This window comes from Trichosurus vulpecula, chromosome 1 (assembly GCF_011100635.1).
Source record: "Trichosurus vulpecula isolate mTriVul1 chromosome 1, mTriVul1.pri, whole genome shotgun sequence".
Taxonomy (NCBI): Eukaryota; Metazoa; Chordata; class Mammalia; order Diprotodontia; family Phalangeridae; genus Trichosurus; species Trichosurus vulpecula.
Genome location: NC_050573.1, coordinates 494,679,524 through 494,700,072, shown reverse-complemented (window position 1 = coordinate 494,700,072; position 20,549 = coordinate 494,679,524). Strand labels below are relative to the sequence as shown.

The 20,549-nt window shown below is 39.2% G+C and overlaps 1 protein-coding gene across 1 annotated transcript in view; it reads left to right on the top strand.

Annotated features, from left to right (window-relative positions):
• The window catches only part of ANP32B (acidic nuclear phosphoprotein 32 family member B), a 46,364-nt gene extending 39,192 nt beyond the window's left edge, over positions 1-7,172 (top strand). The window contains exons 6-7 of the mRNA XM_036741862.1: positions 1,426-1,498; positions 6,584-7,172. Of these exons, the coding sequence (XP_036597757.1) occupies positions 1,426-1,498; positions 6,584-6,657 (147 nt within the window). The 3' untranslated portion in view covers positions 6,658-7,172. The remainder of the gene's footprint in view (positions 1-1,425; positions 1,499-6,583) is intronic.
• Positions 7,173-20,549: the final 13,377 nt, after the last annotated feature.

Genomic DNA, 20,549 nt, shown 5'->3' with positions numbered 1-20,549 from the left:
AGGATCATTGACCTGGACTGATTGGCAGGCTCAGATACCTAATTCCTATTCTACTGAAAGGTTCATAAAATTTTCTAAAGTCTGGAGATACACTATTTTGCATTTAGCTGACTTAGTAAAAACAAATCTGCCTTACTCAATACTTTATACCTATTCAGAAATAGTCTTTATAAAAGCTAGACTTCTTTTTGTGTACTGGTGGTGTTTGTAAAAAGGAAAGGGGGGGAAAATAATTTTTCATTGAAAAATTCCATGGTTTTCACACACACACACACTTAGTTCAGTATACCCCAATACTCAAATGGCCCATTGATCTTATCAGTGTGGGCATTCTTTCCAGTGTTACAGATTATAACCCATCCAGATCCTGCCACTCTGTGCAACTCTGTACATGTCCTCCTATAAGCTTACCTCAGCTTCCCCTCTATGTACAGTGCCTTTAAATGCCCTTGAGATGACCTTGCTAGTTGGGTCCCTCCCTAAACTTCCTTTAAATTGATCTTATCTTTCAACATCTTCTTTCTTTTATGTGAGTTCATATTATTCATAAAATGTATATCACATTGCACATATGTAAAGTACATGTATACAATCGTACACTACGTAGAGACAGTATAAATTTTACCTTTATATTACAGCTCCATAAAATTTTGCAAATGAATTCATATTCTAAACCAGTGTTGCCTTTGGCTGCCATATATTCCTACTTGGAAAATAAGTCAGATGTTTTCTGACTAAAGCAAGTTTTAGGTCCTTTTAATCTTTTTGATAGTGCAACTGGTTTATACCTGTTGAACTTTCATATGAAGTTATTATAAGCCATGGCTGTGTCCTTCCATTCATATTCCATTTTTCATCATCAATAACTTGTTTGAATATGTCAAAATCAAGATATTCCAAACACATATTTACTCTTTCCTAATTTTTATTCCTCTAGCTTCTCACAAATTTTGTTCTTTGCTTGAACAAATAAATGGACACAGCTAATTTGGGAACAACTCCCATATTAGCAACAAGTCATTTCCTTTCTATTAAAATGTAATTAGTACAATATAATGCAAAATTAATAGGGCTATTCCTGCCTCATGCTATTATTCTGTATATGTAAAATTTGTAATAAAACTCCCTAATGAAGTCTCATGTAAGTGGGATTTTCAATGGAACTATTTCCTTAAATGTAACCAGATTTAAGATTATGAAATTTTTATTCTCTGGAACAACATCCTATAACAACTCATTTAAACATGTTTTTCAAACAGAGCTTTATGAAAAGTAAATTTGTGAAATAATATGATTTTATGTCATTCAAACATATAATGGGGTTATACAATATGCATTTTCAGTGTCTTGTTTTTTTCCTTTTCAAAAAGAAAACAGCATCAAGATCTTTCCATAATATTGTAGGATTTGTGTCTTATTCTGTAGGAAGAAGAATTTGGACATGATGGAGAAGTTGATGATGACGAAGATGATGAGGATGAGGATGATGAAGAAGAAGGTATGCCTAAATTGTTTATTGTATTTTCAGGAATATTTGCCTTTATAGGATCATCAATTTAGAGCTAGAAGGGACTTTGGAGATCATCGAGACCAACCCCCCTCTGCCCCATTTAATTTAATTTATTTATTTTTTGCAGTTTTAAGCTATTTATTTTTATCTTCAGTTCTAAATTCTCTCCCACCCTCCACCTGCTCCCCAACCCATTGAGAAGGCAAGAAAAACAATACCTATTATACATATGAAATCACACAAAACAATATTTCTCTATTAGCCATATTCTGGAAAAAACAGCAAGGAAAATAAACAAATGAAAAAAATGTGGTTCAATCTGTACTCTTGAGTCCATCAGTTCCCTAGTTGGAGCTGGATAGCATTTTACAAAGTGAGTCCTTTGGAGTTTTTGGTGGATCAGAAATTATTAAGTCTTTCACAGTTGATCATGATGTTGCTGTTACTGTGTAGAACGTTCTGGTTCTGCTCACTTCACTTTGCATCAGTTCATGTAAGTCTTCCCAGGTTTTTCTGAAACCATCCACTTCATGTGGCACAACTTGTTTCACCATTCCCCAATTGACAGACATCACCTCAGTTTCCAGTTCTTTGCCACTACAAAAAGAGCTTTTATACATATTTGTGTACGTATAGTTCCTTTTCCTTTCATCTCTTTGACCCTTATTTTAGATGAGGAAACTGACATCCAGAGAAGTTACACAGGTAGTGAGGAGCAGACCAGGATTTAAACCTACATCTTCCAACTCCAAATCCGTCATCCTTTCTACTGTACAAAGCTGCTTTTAGTTGATTAGTAGAATAAGGCATGTGGTCTTATTGAATGAAGAAGCATTTATTAAGTGCGTACTGTATGTCTAGCAATGTGCTAAGTGCTGGATATACAAATAGAAAAGTACAACATCTGTTCTCAAGAAGCTTGTATTCTAATTGGGAGGAATGACATATATGGAAGGATTCGGCTACAAGGCTAGTAGGAAGACCTAGTGGTCCTTGGGATAACTGTAGGGCAGTGGTCTGTAGAATCCAGCATCCAGGTATCTAGAATAAGGTCAAGAGGTCCATAAAGTTCAGCAGCAGGACAGGTGGTGAGGCCTAGTGGTCCACCATCTTGCTGGGAGAATTATAGTTTGTAATTCCCTGCTCATTAAAGTAATGTGAATGACTTTGTCCACCCTGCAGCTGAGGGTTCGAAAGGATGTAGAGCCATAACCATTGAGAAGGGGGTTGTGGGCCTAAGGATACTGGTAGTTGGATGGGAAGGGCAGCTTGCTTCTGGGAATGAGAGAGTGATGCTGACAGGAAGATTGAAGGGAAGAGGAGATGCCAGTGGGTTCTGAGAAGGAAGTAGGCTGATGTTGAGGAGAAGATATTAAGCACCATTTTAAAACTATAACTGTGACTGAGAGGAAAATAAAACATACCTGTCCCTTAGTCTCCCAAATCATGTTCATACAGTGAAAAAAGTATGCCAGCAGGATGTTGGAGGTAGCTGGTGACACAGTGGAGAGAGAGCTAGCCCTGGAATCAGGAAGTCTCAGCTGCGTACTAACTGTCTGACTCTGGACAAGTCACTTAACCCGATCCCTTCAGTTTCTTCAACTATAAAATGGGGATATTAATGTCACCTCTCTCTCAGGTTGTTGTGAAGATCATATGAGAAAATATTTGTAAAGTGCCTGGCACAGAGAGGGCACAAACCCATTTCTACCCCAGAAGCAGTAGCGGCAACAACAGTAGTACCCCACGTTCCTGTGGTGCTTGAAGGATCCCAGAGCACTGCGTTCACAGCGATCCTGTGTGGTGGGTGGTGCTCAAAGTGGAACAGTCAGTATTGTAACCAGCGTTTGAACCCAGGTGTCTCTCGATTCCAATTTCAGTGTTTCCTCTGTCGTACCTAGAGGTGCTTTTTTCAGTCTCAGCTCTTTAGTTAGTGCCTGTTGTCTGAGATACTGGATTGTTAATCTGTGCCCCAGAGAAAAAGGGCCTCTGTGTCCTATAGGCATAATGAAGGGAAAAAATCTGGCATTATATCTCATTTTCCCCTTGCATAACAAGAAAGAAAATTAGGTAAAGCTGGAAGACTTTCAATCTAGAGGAAGAAAGCTTTGTTTTATCATTCATTTACAGTTGGCTTATTGTAAAGATGCAAAAAGATTTGATTATGTAAATTCTAGATGAAGGTTTACAAATTAGAGTAAAGCTGTTTCCAGGATCATTGTGTTGTTTTCCTTTAACATGGCAACTTTGTTATGGTGTTTTATCAGACCTTACAGAAATCCTAAATATCTCTTCTGAGATGGGTGGAACAGGTGTTAAAAACAATAACCAGAAAATACTGAGGCAGCTAAGGAGCAGAGTGGGTGCTGCCGGACTTGTCAGGGGATCTGAGTTCAAATCCTAGCTCAGATACTTAATAGCTGTGTGCCCCTGGCAAGGCACTTACCCTGCAGGCTTAGTTTCCTCACGTATAAAATATAGATGACAATAGCACTGCCTCCTAGTGTTGTTATGAAGATCAAATGAGAGAGTATTCGTAAAGCATTTTGCAAACCTTAAAGCCCTATATCAATGTTAGTTATTTATCTTGCTGGGCTTATGCCCTCTCCTTCCACCCTTTCCTCATCCAACAAATTCATTATTTCCACTAGGGTAGAAGATGGCATTGGTTGATCAAAGAGTTAAAATCATAGAGTTGGAAAGGTCTTTAGGGATCATCTTGTCCAACTCTCCATTCAAGGAATTGATTCTGCATTTTTCTTGACAGATGATATGACAGAATAATGCTCCTCTCCTTTTAGTCCCCCCCCAGAGATGGGCTAAGATTAAAGGGGAAAGGGCTTGTCCACATCTAAGCCAAGAAAGCTGGGTAATAGAAGTGTTCTCAAGAGAAGACTTAGAAACTGAAACGTCTAGGTGAAAAATTCAAGGCAGGAGAACCAGAGCTCAGCCAGAATGTGCTTGATCTCTCCCTGCCTGGCGCATTGTCTCGCTGATGTTTGATCATCCAATTTCTACTTAAATATTTCCAGTAATAGGAAGTTTGGGACCAAACACAATTTATTTCATTTTTGAGCAGTTATAATTTTTAACATACAACAAAGGTTCACTTTCTATGGTGCTTTGCAGTTTGCAAAGCACCTTACATATGTAATTATATTGAGCCAGCATCTGATTCCTGTAACAATGACAGCTGACACTCATAGTACTTGAAGGTTTGCAAAGCTTTTTATGTACAATTCTTTGGATCATCCCAAAGATCCTGGAGGTGGATGCTGCATGTTTCGCCCCTATAACTTCCACCTGTTGTTCCTAACTCTGTCCTGTGACACAGAATAACAAACCTATGTCTCCTTCCACAGAACAGTCCTTAAAATATTGGAAAAATAGTATTATGTGTCCCATAGTCTTTTCTTCTCCATATTCAACATCCCCATTTCTTCTAATTTTTCTCATATAATAAGGATTTTCACCACTTTGCCCATCTAGAAGGATACCACTTTGTTAGAATGTGGTACCCAGAATTGAGCCCCCACGGTATGGACTGACCCAGTGCAGGGCATACTGGAAATGTTCCTGCTCTTGATCCGGAGAGGTCCCTGGACGACCTCACAGGGAGGCTGTGTCCCTGTAATTTTTCCCCTTCTGAACCAGAGGCATGATCATCCACCCGATACATGCTATCCCAGCTCCCTGACCAGAGGTTCTTAGCCTCGCTCTTCTCCACATGCCCCATCACACCTTCAACAGCTTCAGTTTCTGAAAACTGATACCTCAAGTCTTTTTCTAAGGATCATAGGACCTGTAGCTGAAAAGGACCTTAGAGATTGCTCAGTCTAAATCCCCTTATTTTATAGTCCAGCAGGTTTAAGTGATTTGCCCATGATCACTCCAAGAATAAATGGCAGAGCCTCAGATTCCATATTCAGTGCTCTTTCCCCAGACTGTCTCTTCTTGTCCCCTGTAGCTTTCATGGAATCATGGCAGGGCCTTTTCCTTACAAACTAGCCCACGTTCAGTGCATGCTTTGTTCTCAGTCACAGTGGTTCTGGTCATGATGTGCGTTGGTGTTGGACAGTGGTTCAGCTTGCCCCTCCCCCGGTGGTCTTGGGCACGATTGATGGCCCTCTGATAGCCTATTCATGGAGGCTTAATGAATGTGAATAATACTCATTTTTTTTTTTTTGGAGCCAAAAAAATCTAACCACATGGTCTAGGGAAAAGGGTAGTCCCTTTTTACCTCCATCCCTCTGAACCTGGACTGTTGATCAGCTCTAGGGATGAGAGACCTTATCTTTAGAGGGTTCCTATCTGCCCCATATATGGTAGGTAGTATCTGTGATGAGCCTGTGGTGAGCTGAGGTCATTTCTCAGCTAGGTGAGTGTTATATCCATATCCGTGAGTCCCAAGGGCCTTGTTAATTTCCTGCTACCTCTCAAGACAGGAGTTTCCCAGCATTCTGCTATGTATCAAGCAACTAGAGCTGCCAACCTAAGGATATTCACCCTTGTCCTTTTGGAGAATTCCTCCAGAGAGTTTTTGCCATAGAATAGAGAGACTGGGGCAATTTATTTTTGCTTCCCCTCTGCCTTCCTGACCTGCTCAGTAAAAAGGAGTGGATTAGAGACTTCTCCTCTGCATAACCCCCCAAAATACTTCTCAACTTTGTGGGGAATAATCCTGTTTCATCCAGAACAACCTGGTAGCAGAGGGCTGGCCTCATAATTAATAAGACTTCTATCAATAAATCTGAAAACCCTCTCATTCCACACTTGAAAATTTTGTCAAATATATTACTGAAGTTAAAATATGCCATGTGTACAAGATTCTCCCATAAGTGGTAAGATCATTAGAATTAGCAGAAAGAGAAAAGAACAAGGTCACCAGAGAAAAGAACCTTGTATGACTCTTTTAATCATTTTTTAAAAATTGCTCCAGAGGGCTTGAAAGATTTCTTCTGTTGTCATCGCCTTATATTAAAAAGTTTAGCTAATAATAACTTTAGGTGTGTTCCCTTTAAAGTGATATTTTCCTACCCAGGGGTCTCAAAATGTGTCTTCTTTATTGTATAGAGGAAGAAGAGACTGGGAAAGGTGAAAAAAGGAAGAGAGAAACAGATGATGAAGGAGAAGGAGAAGATGATTAAGAACCCAAATGATCTGAAAAAAGAACTGTTCAGTATTGTGTGGACTGCTCCTATTGATTTGGTAGCTGTAAAAAGAAGTGGTAGCTGTAATCCAAGCCCCCAGGACACCTAAAGAGCCAAAGAGTAGTTCCTGTGACATTCTACATTCCTCCGATCAATCCCCATTGGATATCCAAGTTACCAACAAATTTGGGGAATTAACCCCAACAAAATAGTCAGAGTTGTTAGGTTTTCTTATAAGACTATTGCTATAGCAGGAAGAACAGCTGTGATCGGTGAGTCATGATTGTTGATGGCTACCAGTTACACCAAGGTTGAAATACCATTTTTACTTTCTGTACAACAAAAGAAGCTTTGTAAATAAAATCTTAACATTTTGGGTCCGTTTTCCATGCTTTGCTTTTCTTCTTTTTTTTTAAGCCCTTAATTTTTTTACATTAGGATGTTTTATGTGACAACTGCAGATAAATATTTTTAAGAATTTCAGTGAAATAAACATGTTACTATTTGGTAAAGTCTAGTTGTACGTTTACATTTTTAAAATTAGACTTTAGATATACTCATATGCAACATACTAAAGAGAATTATTTGGATTTTTAAAGTGGTGGTAATTGCAAAAATGTACTTATGTATATGTTTACACATTGCACATTTAAATCATTTAAGCATTGATAATGAGAGGCATGAATATTTCATTACTGCCAGTGGAGGGTTTTCTATGATTCTGAATTTGAAAGTGCTGAAGTTCCTAGGGAACATTAAGCTAAAATTTTTAGGCATAAGTAGTAGCTAAGTTAAGAAAGAAAGGTCTGACATAACAGTTCTTGCACCAAGGTTAAAATGTTTATAGTTTGTCTAATTATAGCTCATTTTAGGGAAGTAGATGACAACAATGTATAAGACTTTAAAAAAGCATTTTTCTAAAACTGCAAAGGACCTCTAGAGGTCATTGCAGCCACTCCAGAAGAAAGGCATACCTTATTCTTGAAAATGGAAGTAGGTATATGAATGCAGTGCCTACAGATTAACAATACTGCCTATTTCTGTAAGTGTAAGATTTAGTCATTATATGAGTGAACATTTTCTTCCGTTGTGTATGAAGTTTGGAAATTTTTGTGATTGTAAATGTGGTAAGTTGAAATGGAAATGGTGAAAAGGTGGATGGGAATCTTATCCTCTGAATATAAAATGAGGAACACTTACAACATCATATACTGGCAATACCAAAAATAGCACTGTTTTTCAAAACAATAATAATTAAATGTAGTTCTTTTCCTTGGCACTAAGATAGAGTTGATTTTTTTCTCTTTTTGTAAACAGAAATCCGTATTAAAGTTGAATTTTTATTTCAGAGTTAATAGGCAGTAATTTTCCCCTTTTCTTCTCTTTGTGTGACCAGTCTCTTATATGAAATTGGCCATATTTATGTTATATCCTTTAGACTTATATCCTTAAAGTGACATGATTTTTTTACATCACTTTATGTCAGGAAACATTCCTTTTGAATAGGTTTTCTTCTGCTTCTCAGAGAGTTCCAGGAATGCCCTCGCGTCCTCCACGAACACAACCATACTTGTCAAACGTAGTAAGTATAATGTACTCTGCTCACAAGTTCTTATTTCCATGTTTGTCGGCTGTCTTAGTTATGGGACTCCCATAACTCCCTGGCATACATAAGATTTACTCCTTCTCTATTTATATCTCTTCAGTCTCTTTGGACTTTTTTCCTGGTCCTGTAACCTACAAATTCACTTTCTCTCTTAAATAGTTTGAGGTTAAAGTACTCGTCTCAGACTTAATCATCAAGGCAGGCTTTCAATTCTTACTTGGTTGATTTCAAATTTCATTTCCTATAAAAGAAGTTGTCATGATTATCAATTTTTATGTTCAACCAGGCTTGCCAAAGAGTTCTGTAATAATTTTCTGATAAACCACTTTTCCACCGATTGTGCCACTGAGCAGAGACAATTTCTTTCTAGTAAATTTTGCTTTTCTCAGCAGGAAAATTAATTTGACCAGGTTCCATTCATTGGTTATAAACATTAGGATTACCGTTTGATATCAATAAGAACTTTTATTAGACTTGTGGAAATCAAATCTTTAAAGCATTAACTGCAAGATGCTATTGTGAGGTTTCTGCTAGCAATGACAATCGACTGATTTGGGAAAAAGCCACTAAATCTCTGATTCAAAACATAGCTATATAATGGGCTGCCCAGTCAGCCACTTCCACCTACTCCTTTCATCAGAGTCTGGTTCCCTCTTGCTTTCTGAAAGAGCCTGATATATATATTTTTTTCTTCTTCCCAGGCACTATGCTCTGCTTGTCTTGCCAGACTTGGCCTTGGGAAAGAGCCTATCTATCCCTAAGATTAGTGGTAGGTGGAAGTATACCATGTGTGATAGCTGTGTCCAACTCAACTTGGCCCTTCTTGTAGCCTCACTGTATTCAACTCCAGCTTTCCCTTAAGCAACATCAATTGTTGTCTCAGGCTTCTCTGTATCTCTTACCAGAACCATACAACCCAGAGACCACAGAAATGGCTTCTGATTCCCATGGGGTAGAAGTAGATGAGATTAAAAAGAAGTGGAAATGAGTTTTAGCCTGGTCCAGATGTTTCCCTTCTGTCCCAGGCCTGTTCTGCTCTTCATTGAGAGAAATGATGGTTTAGTGCACCCATTGCCTTGTTCCTCTGGAATCCTAACTCAGAGGCCACTCCAGCCTTCATCTAGAGATAAAAATTTAGGTTAGGTTTGGGGCCATTTTAATAAAGATCAGTGAGCCCCCTAAAATGTGAAAATAGAATGATGTAATTGAAAGAGCCCTGGATTTGGAATTGGAAGGCGTGAATTGGAACCACAGATTTGGCACTTATCTCTGACTTTTAAAGTCTTTCCAGCACTACATACTATCACTTATGGACATGTAGGAATTACAACCAGCACACAACCGCAAGAAATCAGTCCCACTGAGGTCCCATACCAAATGGATGAATAGCGTGGAGAGAGGAAAAAAAACTGCTTGACATATGTTGCATAGTCCCATAGTGTGAGAGATGCAGGTTTATTCCTCCACCCTTAAGTTACAAGAAAAACAGCATAGTCTCATGCCCTGATCTGAATGGTGGACAGGAAAGGCTGTAGCCTCTAGCATGGAACCCTGGAGTGAGGGCTTTTCCTCAGACTGTAATTTCTCCCAAAAATAGGTTACATTCCTCCATTGTCCTCAGCTAGTTAAAGGTATCACAGAGCTGTACACCTTGGTGAACAGAAGCTCTATGACTTTGCATGGCCCTCCCTCACTTAAATCCAATTCACTCGAATGCCATGGCATCACCTCCCTGATGTCATGGTCCTCTTCCAGAACACAGGACAAACGACGAGAATAAGGACTCCAGTGCAGAAGGCAATGGCTTCCCATTGTATTAACTCAGCTTTATAAAACTTTAAGGTTTATAAAATACTTTTCTAATGATGACCTCATGAGGATATGATAGATAATATTTGTAAAGGACTGTATAAATCTCAGCATATAAATATTAGCTATTAGTTTGCCAGCTATTGTGAAATAAATCGTCTAAGTGGTACCTCGATTTTAGCAGGTAAGATGACAGGCTCAGATTAAGTAACTTGTTCGAGGTCACAATAAATTCTAGGGCCCAGATTTCCCAAAGTCCTAGCATATTATTCTGCTATACTAACTGCATCTGTGACATGAGACCATAATCTCTCTCCTATAACTGTTGGAACAGAGTGAAAGTTGTCACCTCTTATCTGACATGCTCGGGTTCAGGGGCCAGGGTATTAGCAGTTGTTACTTACTCCATGTGTCTTCAGGGGTCTTCCTGCCCTAAGAGCTCTGGTGGAGCAGTGGATAGAGCATTGAACCTCGAGTCAGAAAGACTGAAGTTCAAATCTGGCCTCAGATACTTACTAGCATTGTATCTGGGCAAGTCATTTAACCTGTTTCCTGAACTGTAAACTGGAGATGATAACAGTACCTATTTTGTTTTGAGAATCAAATGAGATAATTGTTTTTAGTTTTTTAAAAAGTACTCAGCACCTGGCACATAATAGGCACTATATAAATGCCTCATTCCTCTTCCAAAATGATTAATGGGAGCACTTTGTGGGGAGAAGAAGTAAGCAGGGATGGTTACATTAGTATAGCTTCCTCCAGGACTCTCAATGCCCTTGTCCACACAGAAGTTCTTGCCTTCTCAGTGTTCCCAGATGTCTGAGGATTCACTCTCCACTTTCTAGAAAGGCAGAAAAATAGTCGAGACAGAAGAAACAAAGCTGACTCAGTAGCCCAATTCAACCGTAACATCTCAGGAATCATGCAGTCCAACTAACATCACCCTTGGTAAATGCTAAGCTGTCTTCTGCTTGTAGACCTCCAGTGAAACCTGCCCATGGTAGCCAGTTCCATTTAAGAGCAGTGATAACTGTTAGGAAATGGGTTTTTTCTTTATTTAGAGCCTAAATCTGCTTCTACAACTTTTAGGTCTTCCCCCTCAGGGCCAACCACAACAAATTTCTTATAAATAATAGACCTTTGGATATTTAAAGACATATCCCCACCTAAAGCCTTCAAGCTAAAAATCCCTGTTTCTTTCAGCTGATCATCTTTATTAATGGCATGTACTTAAATCCCCTAGGCATCCTGTCCACGGCCTTGAACTGTCAGTGTTCCTGCGCTGTCAATGTCCCCAAACTGTGGTAACCAGAGTTGAACACAGTACTCTAATCCAACTAGAAATGGACCCCTATAGCCACATGTTGACTCTGAAAGCTGCATATTAACATTATCTGTTGCATCTTTATTTATTTTGTTAAGCATTTCCCAATTATACTTTAACCTGGTTTGGGCCCACAACAAGCATGCTTGACACTCCTGTTACAGATGTAGTCAGACCAAGATAAAATACAGTGGGACTATGAAGTTACTTTCCATATTCCAGAAACAGCTTTCTGTCTGTGATGTCCCTCTGCTGACTTAGCTCTTAGCCCACAAAATCCAAAACCCAAACCCAGATCTTTTTCATAGGAATGACTGTCTAGCCCCAGCTCCGTCATGGCCTACTTGTGCAATTCTTTAAACCCGAATATGGGACTTCACTTTCATCCCTGTTAAATTTCTTCTCATTAGTCTAGTCCCCTTGTTCTAACCTCTTGAGATCTGTCTGGAAATAACAAAAGAAGATATCAGCAATGCCTGGTTAGTATGAATTCATGCAGAATAAGGTGAGTAGAAGCAGGAGAACGATTTGTACGTCACCCAATGTATTAATTCTCTCTTCCACTCCTGATAATTTTCTGTTCTCTGTAAATTTGATAAATGTGCTATGTATGCCTTAAAGTCATTGACCAAAATGGGGGCAATTCAACCCAACAGATACTGATTATGTGCCCAGTAAATGGCTAGCACCTATGCTAGGTGGGAAGGATGGAAAGGAAAAAAAAATGATACAATCCTTGACCTCAAAGGAGCTTTCCTTCTGTGGGGTGGATATAACATGTCTAAAAGTATTTTGAGAGAGAGGAACCCACTCCTGAGAGCAAGTGGTGTTTGAGCTGGATTTTGAAGTATGAATAGGATTAAATCAGACAGAGATCTGGGAGAGAGAGCTTATCAGACATAGGGAAAAGCCTAAAGAAGTATATGGATCTGAAACATTGAGTAATCCACTTTGACAAGAGCATAGAGTATATTAAGGGAAATAATAGGTATACGTGGTAGGTTAGAGCCAGGGTAGGGCTAGCCTTGATCGATAGACCAAGGAGTTTGGACTTTATTTGTTAGCCACAGGGAATTATTTAATGAGTCTTAAAAAAGTGGAATGGCATTAGGGAGATTATTCTTATAGCAGTGTCTGATGGATTAGGGAAGAGAGAGACAAGAGGCAGGAAGACAGGAGGATGCTGTGATGCTTACCACATGCAAGGCTGATAAGTCCTGGGGACACCAAGGGCAAAGTTAAATAGCCATTGTCCTCAGGGAACCCATCTTTACTGGGTAGATACAATATTTACATAGCAAAAATAATTTCAAGAGAAAAAATAGCTATTAACTGTGTGGATGGAGGGGGGGTAGGAGAGCATCAGGAAAGAAAGGCCTTGTGTAGGAGGTGATATCTGAACTATGCTTTGAGGAAAAGTGGGGATACCGTTGGGCAGGCAGGTGGCGCCATAGTGCACAGGGCACTGAGCCTTCCTCATCTTCCTGAGTTCAGAATGGCCTCACCCTTATTAGCTGTGCGACCCCGGGCAAGTCACTTAACCCTGTTTGCCTCAGTTTCCTCATCTGTAAAATGAGCTGGAGAAGGAGATGGAAAACCACTTTAGTACCTCCGCCAAGAAAACCCCAAATGAGGTCACAGAGAATTTGACACAACCGAAAAACGACTGAACAACAATGGGCACTATGAGACAAAGGTGAGGAGCAAGTGTGTTCCAGATGTGGTGGTCCACTATGTTTCAGTAAGTCATAAATCAGAACTGCTCCAATATCTCAGATATCTTAGAACCAGGAGGAAAAGAAGAATCTACCGGTCACCTCCTGAAAGAAAAACACCCTAAAATGTCCCAGGAATGTCATAGTCAAAATCCAGAACTTGCATGTTAAAGAAAAAAATAGCACAAGCATCCAGAAAGAAACAGTTCAAGAACCAAGGAACTATTCAGGATCACACAGCTTGCAATCTAAATGAGAGGCGATCTTGGGGTATGTCATAACCAATAACAACTTATCCTGCAAAACTGGATTTAATCCTACAATGGAAGAAATGGACCTTTAATGGAATAGAAGACTTTCAAAATTTCTATTAAAAAAGAAACTAGAGTTGAGTGGAGGCTTTGCAACAAAACCAAAAAGTCCAGAGAAACCAAAAAAGGTGAACTGATTTGGACAATTGGAAAGAATTGTATAATGGTGTAATATTGCTATTATAATGGGGGTGAGGGTGGAAGAAACAAGTGTGTCTTTGGAACCTTAATGTCTCTAAAGGGGATTAAATGAGAAAAACTAAGGTCCTGGGGATGGATTGGTTTTGTTCTAAGGGCTTAAAGGGAAGAAGAGAAGTATAAAAGTATTACTTTAGTGTGGAAAAGAAGAAGAGTGTGGAACTTGCTATTTCTCATAATCAGGGTGCATAAGAAGAGTATACAAAACTGGAAGGGAAGGGGCAGGGGGAATAGTCATTAAATGAACCTCATTCTTATTTGAAATAGGCAAAGGAGAATTGAACACAAGCACACATACATACACATATACACACACACAGTTTGATGTACTTATGCATCAAAGTTAGCAGGAATATAAGCATAGTTTGAGAGGATGTTAGTAATATTGATGCCAAAAAAAGGTCAGTGTAACATTTTTTTTAAATTCACAGAAGAACATGTTCAATGTTAAATGCACAGAAAGAAGTGCAGAAGAATAGACAAGCCGGACAATTTTGAAAGGGAAGTGGTTAAGAAGGAGGATAATAACCAAGAGAGAATGATTACAAGCAAAACAAACATCCGGATAAGGAAGAAGGAATTAAAGAGGCATGAGATGGAAATGGAGAAAAGCAAGGAACTAGAATCTAAGGGGATGCCTTGGATTGCCTCTTAGACAGCTGGAGAATGGTTGGGCAATCATGGCATATGAATGCAATGAAATATTTTTTTACTGTAAGAAATATAAAAGAGATTTTTGGAGAATCCTGGGCAGTATGAATTGATGCAGAGTGGAGTGAATAAAACAAAGACAACAATTTTTTGCAAGAACAGCAATCAAAAAAAAAACAACCAACTTTGAAAGCCTTAAGAATTCTGATCAATATGATGACCAAGAGAATCTTTGATGAAGCATGTTGCCCACAACCTGACAGAGAGGTAATGGATGCAAGGTTCAGGAATATATTTTTGGCCATGGCTACTGGATGGATTTGTTTTGCTCGATTTTGCTTATTTTATACAAGGGGTTTTTTTTTCCCCCTTTTCTTTCTTACTCTCCATTTTTAATTGGTGGGAGGGAGAAAGACATAAGTAATATCAATGCCAAAAAAAATTGGTGTAACTCTTTTTTTAATGCACGGAAGAGAATGCAAAGAAGTCCAGAAGAAGCAGGAAATATGTCAAAATAATGTATAAATTACAGGGCTGGGGAACCTGTGGCCTCAAGGCCACATATGACCCTCTAGGTCCTCAAGTGTGGCCCTTTGACTGAATCCAAACTTCACAGAACAAATCCCCTTAATAAAAGCATTTGTTCTGTAAAACTTGGATTCAGTTGAAAGTCCACATCCAAGTACCTAGAAGGCCACATGTGGTCTCAAGGCTGCAGGTTCCCCACCCCTGGTATAGAATTTATTATATACTTTTAAAAAAAGCAAGCAGTATGAAATAGAGGTTCACAGTTTCACATAGAATCCTATTAGAGTTTTGTGTGTGGTGATGATCTTTTTGGGTGTTTAAGTTCAGAATTTTTAAAAGTATTTCTTTTTAAAGAGGTAACTGACAGTGATTCTGTCCAGCCACGTGAAGGAAAAGAAGAGCCTTTCTGAACTCAACTAAAGCTAGGGGTGGTGTATAAATACAGACCTTGCTAGAAGGGAAGAGCTTTCATGCCCAAGGAAAAGGCTAAAAATCCTACTGGGGCAAATTCCTCTGAATTTTTCTCCAGGTGGACCTGGGGCCAGGCCCCACAATTCAAGAAGCTGCAATATACCCAGGCTCAGGGAGATCTTCCCATCAACAGAAGTAAAGAAATCCAAGAGTAAGGACAGAAACTTAAGACAAATAACTAGGAGTATGTAAGAGGCTGAAATTCTAAAAGCCCAAGGGGAAAATCTCAGTATAACCCTAGCCCACAAGCAGATAAACCAACAGAGAGACTCAGAGACAGAACGAAGGATGGGTAAAACTTCAAAGAGGCCAGAGCACAATAAAGTATTATATTATGAAGGAAAAAAATCCAAAAATCACTGATTAAAATGAGACTCCTACAAAATCCTCAGATACATAGATTGGTTAGTTGTCCGTTCTTGAAAAGGACCAAAATGACATCAGTATACCAGAGTCAAGTTTCAATGTGTCTGACTGTGGCTGATTAGACCAATATGAACTCAGAATGCTCTACCACAAATCGGGCACAAACAGTCCATGTGAACATTTGGGGTGGATTCTCTAAATTTGCACATCCTGCGTTTACTTTGATCTGTTTCAATTCTGCTTTGCTCATAGAGCACAGCACCTTCTTTGAGGTGGGCATCCCATGCTAAGTAGTCCTGTGCCAGTGTCTTCCATGTCATACAATCAATTCCAAAGTTCTTAAGAGAGACAGCAAGAAACTCTAGAATAGTTTAAGAGAAGATAATGGGAATGAGATTAGGTAGGAAATCAGAGCTCTCAATTAAAATTAAAGATTAATAATAGGATACAAACTTAGAAGTCACAATGGAGACTCTCTCCATAGAAATGGAGGCCCTGAAAGAGAGGATGGCAGATATGGAACATAAAATGGAAAAGTGGATGAAAATTTGCCAGCAGAGAAGCAAAAGGCAGTATTGGAAGAACATGTGAATTCTATACAAGCCAAAGTGACTGACCTTGAAGACAAAATATGCAGAGACAATTTAAGGATAATAGGTACAAAACAACAACATATAATGCATCAAAAAACTTGAATGCCAAACTACAAGAAATAATGCAAAGTAAGTGATCAGGACCTTTGAATATAGACAATGAAATACTATTGGTCAATGTAATCTGCAGAAGGCCACCAGAGGAAAACCCTATGAGTTTGTGCTAGAAACATCAAGGCACGTAGTGATTACATTTCAGTATTTCAATACCAAATTTTTTTTGCAAACAGACAGAAGAAAAATGTTCAGCCATAGAGGAATGCTAACTTTAATAACTTGGGATTACTTTGCAGTTACAAGAAATTAGAGAAAAGAATAAAATAACACTCCAAAAAGCAAAGGGACTTAAGGTGCAAATAAAGAAATAATATGCTCTACACAGATGAGCCTAAACATTAATGAAAAAAGATGGATCTTCAACAAAATAAAGATATTTGAAGCATTACTGTGGAAAAAAAGACTTTCCTCTATTCCCCGTATATCAGTTCCTCCTCTCCATTGCTTTTATCTTAGTCTGTTCATTGAGACTCTAACAAATTCCTACTCCCTGCACTGTTGGAGTATTTGAAAGGCTTTCATATGGAAGAAGAATTAGGTTTCAGAGACTGAGGGATTTCTAGCAAGGATCTCAATGTGTAAGGGGCCTGCTAATCCCTGCTGCCCTGAGGACCCCTTCTAGAACAATGAAGAAGAGTGTCAGATGAAACAAAAATTCAACAAAACCAAATAGAAACACAAGGAAACTCTTCTATCTAGTTCAGGATTTCACCAAGAGACAAGTCCCAAGAACTCTGAACTTCAAGGTCAAAGAGCTACACTGGTAAATAAGGCCTGAGGCCAGTATGACCCCTCTTCTGTGGATCCGCCAAGAGATGGGACATAACACCAGGGCAACCTCCTGGTTAGGGTTGTGGCCCTCTCTGACCCATGACTATATTACAATTCAAAAGAAAAACTTTTATTTTATCCTATGAGAATATAAATATAATATAAAGTACATGAATGTTAGTAATTGAGGGGCCGCTACATGACACAGTGGACGGAGTTCAAATCTAACCTCAAACACTTACTAGCTGTGTGACCCTGGGCAAGTTATTTAACGCTGTTTGCCTCAGTTTCCTCATTTGTAAAAATGAGCTGGAGAAGGAAGTCATAAACCACTCCAGTATCTTTGCCAAAAAAACCCCAAATGGAGTCATGAAGAGTCAGACATAACTAAATCGAGTCCATCCTCAGATAACTGCCACCTCCTAGTGTTATCAACTGTATATCATCTTTAGGTTAATTATGCAAAACCAGCTCATCATTTTGTCCTCCAGATAACAGGTGTCGAAGTGAAGGTTGTGAATATGTGATAAGCCCAAGTTGCCTCAATGACCAGTCATGAATGTGGAAAATACTGTGTACCAAATTGGGATCCTGTGACTTAGCCAGTTAGAACCCAGAAGGACTGTCTGTGACCTCAGGGATCAGGTTTCCCTGACAAAGAATAGTAACAGAAACAGCTTTTTTACTATTTTAAGCGGGAGGAACTCAGGCTCAAATGTCTAGCCAACCTGGATGGAGATTCATCCAATGATCCTTACAAAGATACTAGTGCAAGTATTAATATATTCTTTCTTTCTTTCCTTTTCTTTCTCTCTCTCTCTCTCTCTGTTTCTCTCTCTCTTTTTTGTCTTTCTCTTTCTTTCTTTCTTTCTTTCTTTCTTTCTTTCTTTCTTTCTTTCTTTCTTTCTTTCTTTCTTTCTTTCTTTCTTTCTTTCTTTCTTTCTATTGGAGTTAAGTGACTTGCCCAGGATTAGACAGCTAGTAAGTGTCGAATGTCTGAGGCTGGATTTCAACTCAAGTCCTCCCGCCTCCAGGGCCAGTGCTCTATCCACTGTGCAACCCAGCTGCACCTACAAGTATTAATATTGAGAAAGCAAATGCTGAAGAAGTGTGCTCTTCATCTAGAAGTACCCAAGGGGGCTTTGGGCAGCTTTCATACTCCCAGTCCCCCCTTAGATCTGATCCAAGATCCAAGTGGTGATAATTCATCTCTACAATAACTTGTGCCCTTCAATAAAACATCACTGAAATATAGAAGAGCTGTATATGGTTTTGCTCTCCCCTTTTAGTGAGTAATGTTTACTACGTGAACATTCATTTAAAGAACTTTGTTGTTGTTGTTCGGTCATGTCCAACTCTTCATCATGACCCCATTTGGGGTTTTCTCGGCAAAGATCCTGGAGTGATTTGCCATTTCCTTCTCCAGCTCATTTCACAGATGAGGAAACTAAGGCAAACAGGGTCAAGTGACTTGCCGAGGGTCACACAGTTAGTGTCTGAGGCCAATTTGAACTCGTCTTCCTAACTCCAGACTCAGCAATCTACCCACTTCTCCATGTAGCTGCCCTTCATTTAAAGAGCATTGGCTGCTTAAACCTTAGGGGATAGGTATAAGACCCTGATCGTCTTCCAAAGATGTCGAATTAGTCCCATGAACATAAAATACCAACTCTGTTTATGTGGTGAGTAGATAGAGCGCTGGACCTGGAGTCACAAAGACCTGAGTTGAAATCTGGCCTAAGACACTTACTAGTTGCATGACCCTGGGCAAGTCACTTAACTTCCCTCTGCTTCATTTCCCTTATCTATAAAGTGGTAGTAATAGTGAGAACAAACAGTAGCTAGGATCGATGAGATATTTGTACTTTGTAAACGAATATTAGCTATTAGTATATTCACCTTTAAAAAAAAAACAAACAACAAACTCTGGCCTAGGAGGAGTGGAAGAAGGCTCCATTTAAAACCGTTATCCTCTTCTCTGAAAAAGAGAACTAGCAAGCTCCGCTTTACACTGTCACTATCTTGGCAAACCAAAGGTTTCCACTTGCTTGCGTCCCCGCCTGATTTATAAATGGTCACCGCTTCCAGCCTGGGTTCATTGAGAAAGAATATTTGCTTTTTCCTTTTCTCCTGCCCTTCTTCCTTCGGCAGTTACAGATTACAAAGGAAGGTCTTCATGATTTCTCTTCTGCAATTAGTTGGCCTTCAGCAAGTTTATTTGCCTTCTCTGGGTCTCACTTTTCTCATCTGAAAAATGAAGGCATTGGACTGGATGATTTTTAAGGTCTCTTTTAGCTTTATGAATTTTCTAAAGGATTAAGTGCACAAGTAGTGGCTAACAGCCTTGCTTTCCCTCAAACACAGTTTGTTTTTTCCTGCTCAAAACTGTCCCACCCTGGAGAACTTTCCACCAAATTCCTCTTTCTGAGACTCCACTGAATCATTGCTCATTTGTAGGGTTGACATAGGACCAATGAATAAATGACACCTCTCCTTGGCTTGGTTCAACCCAATTCTGGTACAGAAGCTAATGTCACACATGACTCAAATCCCCTCTCTGTTAAATGTTATTTTATTTTTAAAATTAATTTTTATTCTAGTTTTAAATCCAAATTCTCTCCCTCCCCTCCCCCACCTATTGAGAAGGCAAGAAAAACAAAACCCATTGCAGATATGAAGTCATGCAAAACAAATTTCCACATTAGCCATGTTCTGGAGAGGAGAAAAGCAAGAAAAAGAAAGAGAGAAAATATGGTTCAATCTTTACTCTGAGTTACGAAGTCTTTCACAGCTGATTATCTTTGTAATATTGCTATTCCTGTGTAGACTGCTCTCCAGGTTCTGCTCATTTTTACTCATGTAAGTCTTCCCAGATTTTTCGGAAACCATCTCCTTCGTTGTTTCTTGTGCACAATAGTATTCTATCACATTCATATACCATAATTTGTTCGGCCATTCCCCTACCGATAGATATCCCCTCAGTTTCCAATTCTTTGCCACTACAAAAAAGAGCTGCTAATATAGAACTCTGAAGTGCCAACAAACATTCATCAGATGGACTAAGATGGCAGAAAAGGAGAATGACAAATACTGGAGAAGAGGTGGGAAAATAGGTACCCTGATGTACTGTTGGTGGAGCTTTGACCTAGTCCAGACATCTTGGACAACAATTTGGAACTGCTAACGAAGGGATATAAAATTGTTCATACCCTTCGACTCAGCAGTACTGCTACTAGGGCTATACCCCAAAGAGATCAACGAGAGAGAAAAAGGACTCGTGCGTACAAAAGCGTTTCATCGTTGTTGCTGTTGAGTCATTTTTTTAGTCGTGTCTGACTCTTCATCGTGACCCCATTTGGGGTTTTCTTGGCAAAGATCCTGCAGTGGTTTGCCATTTCCTTCTCCAGCTCATTTTACAGATGAGGAAAC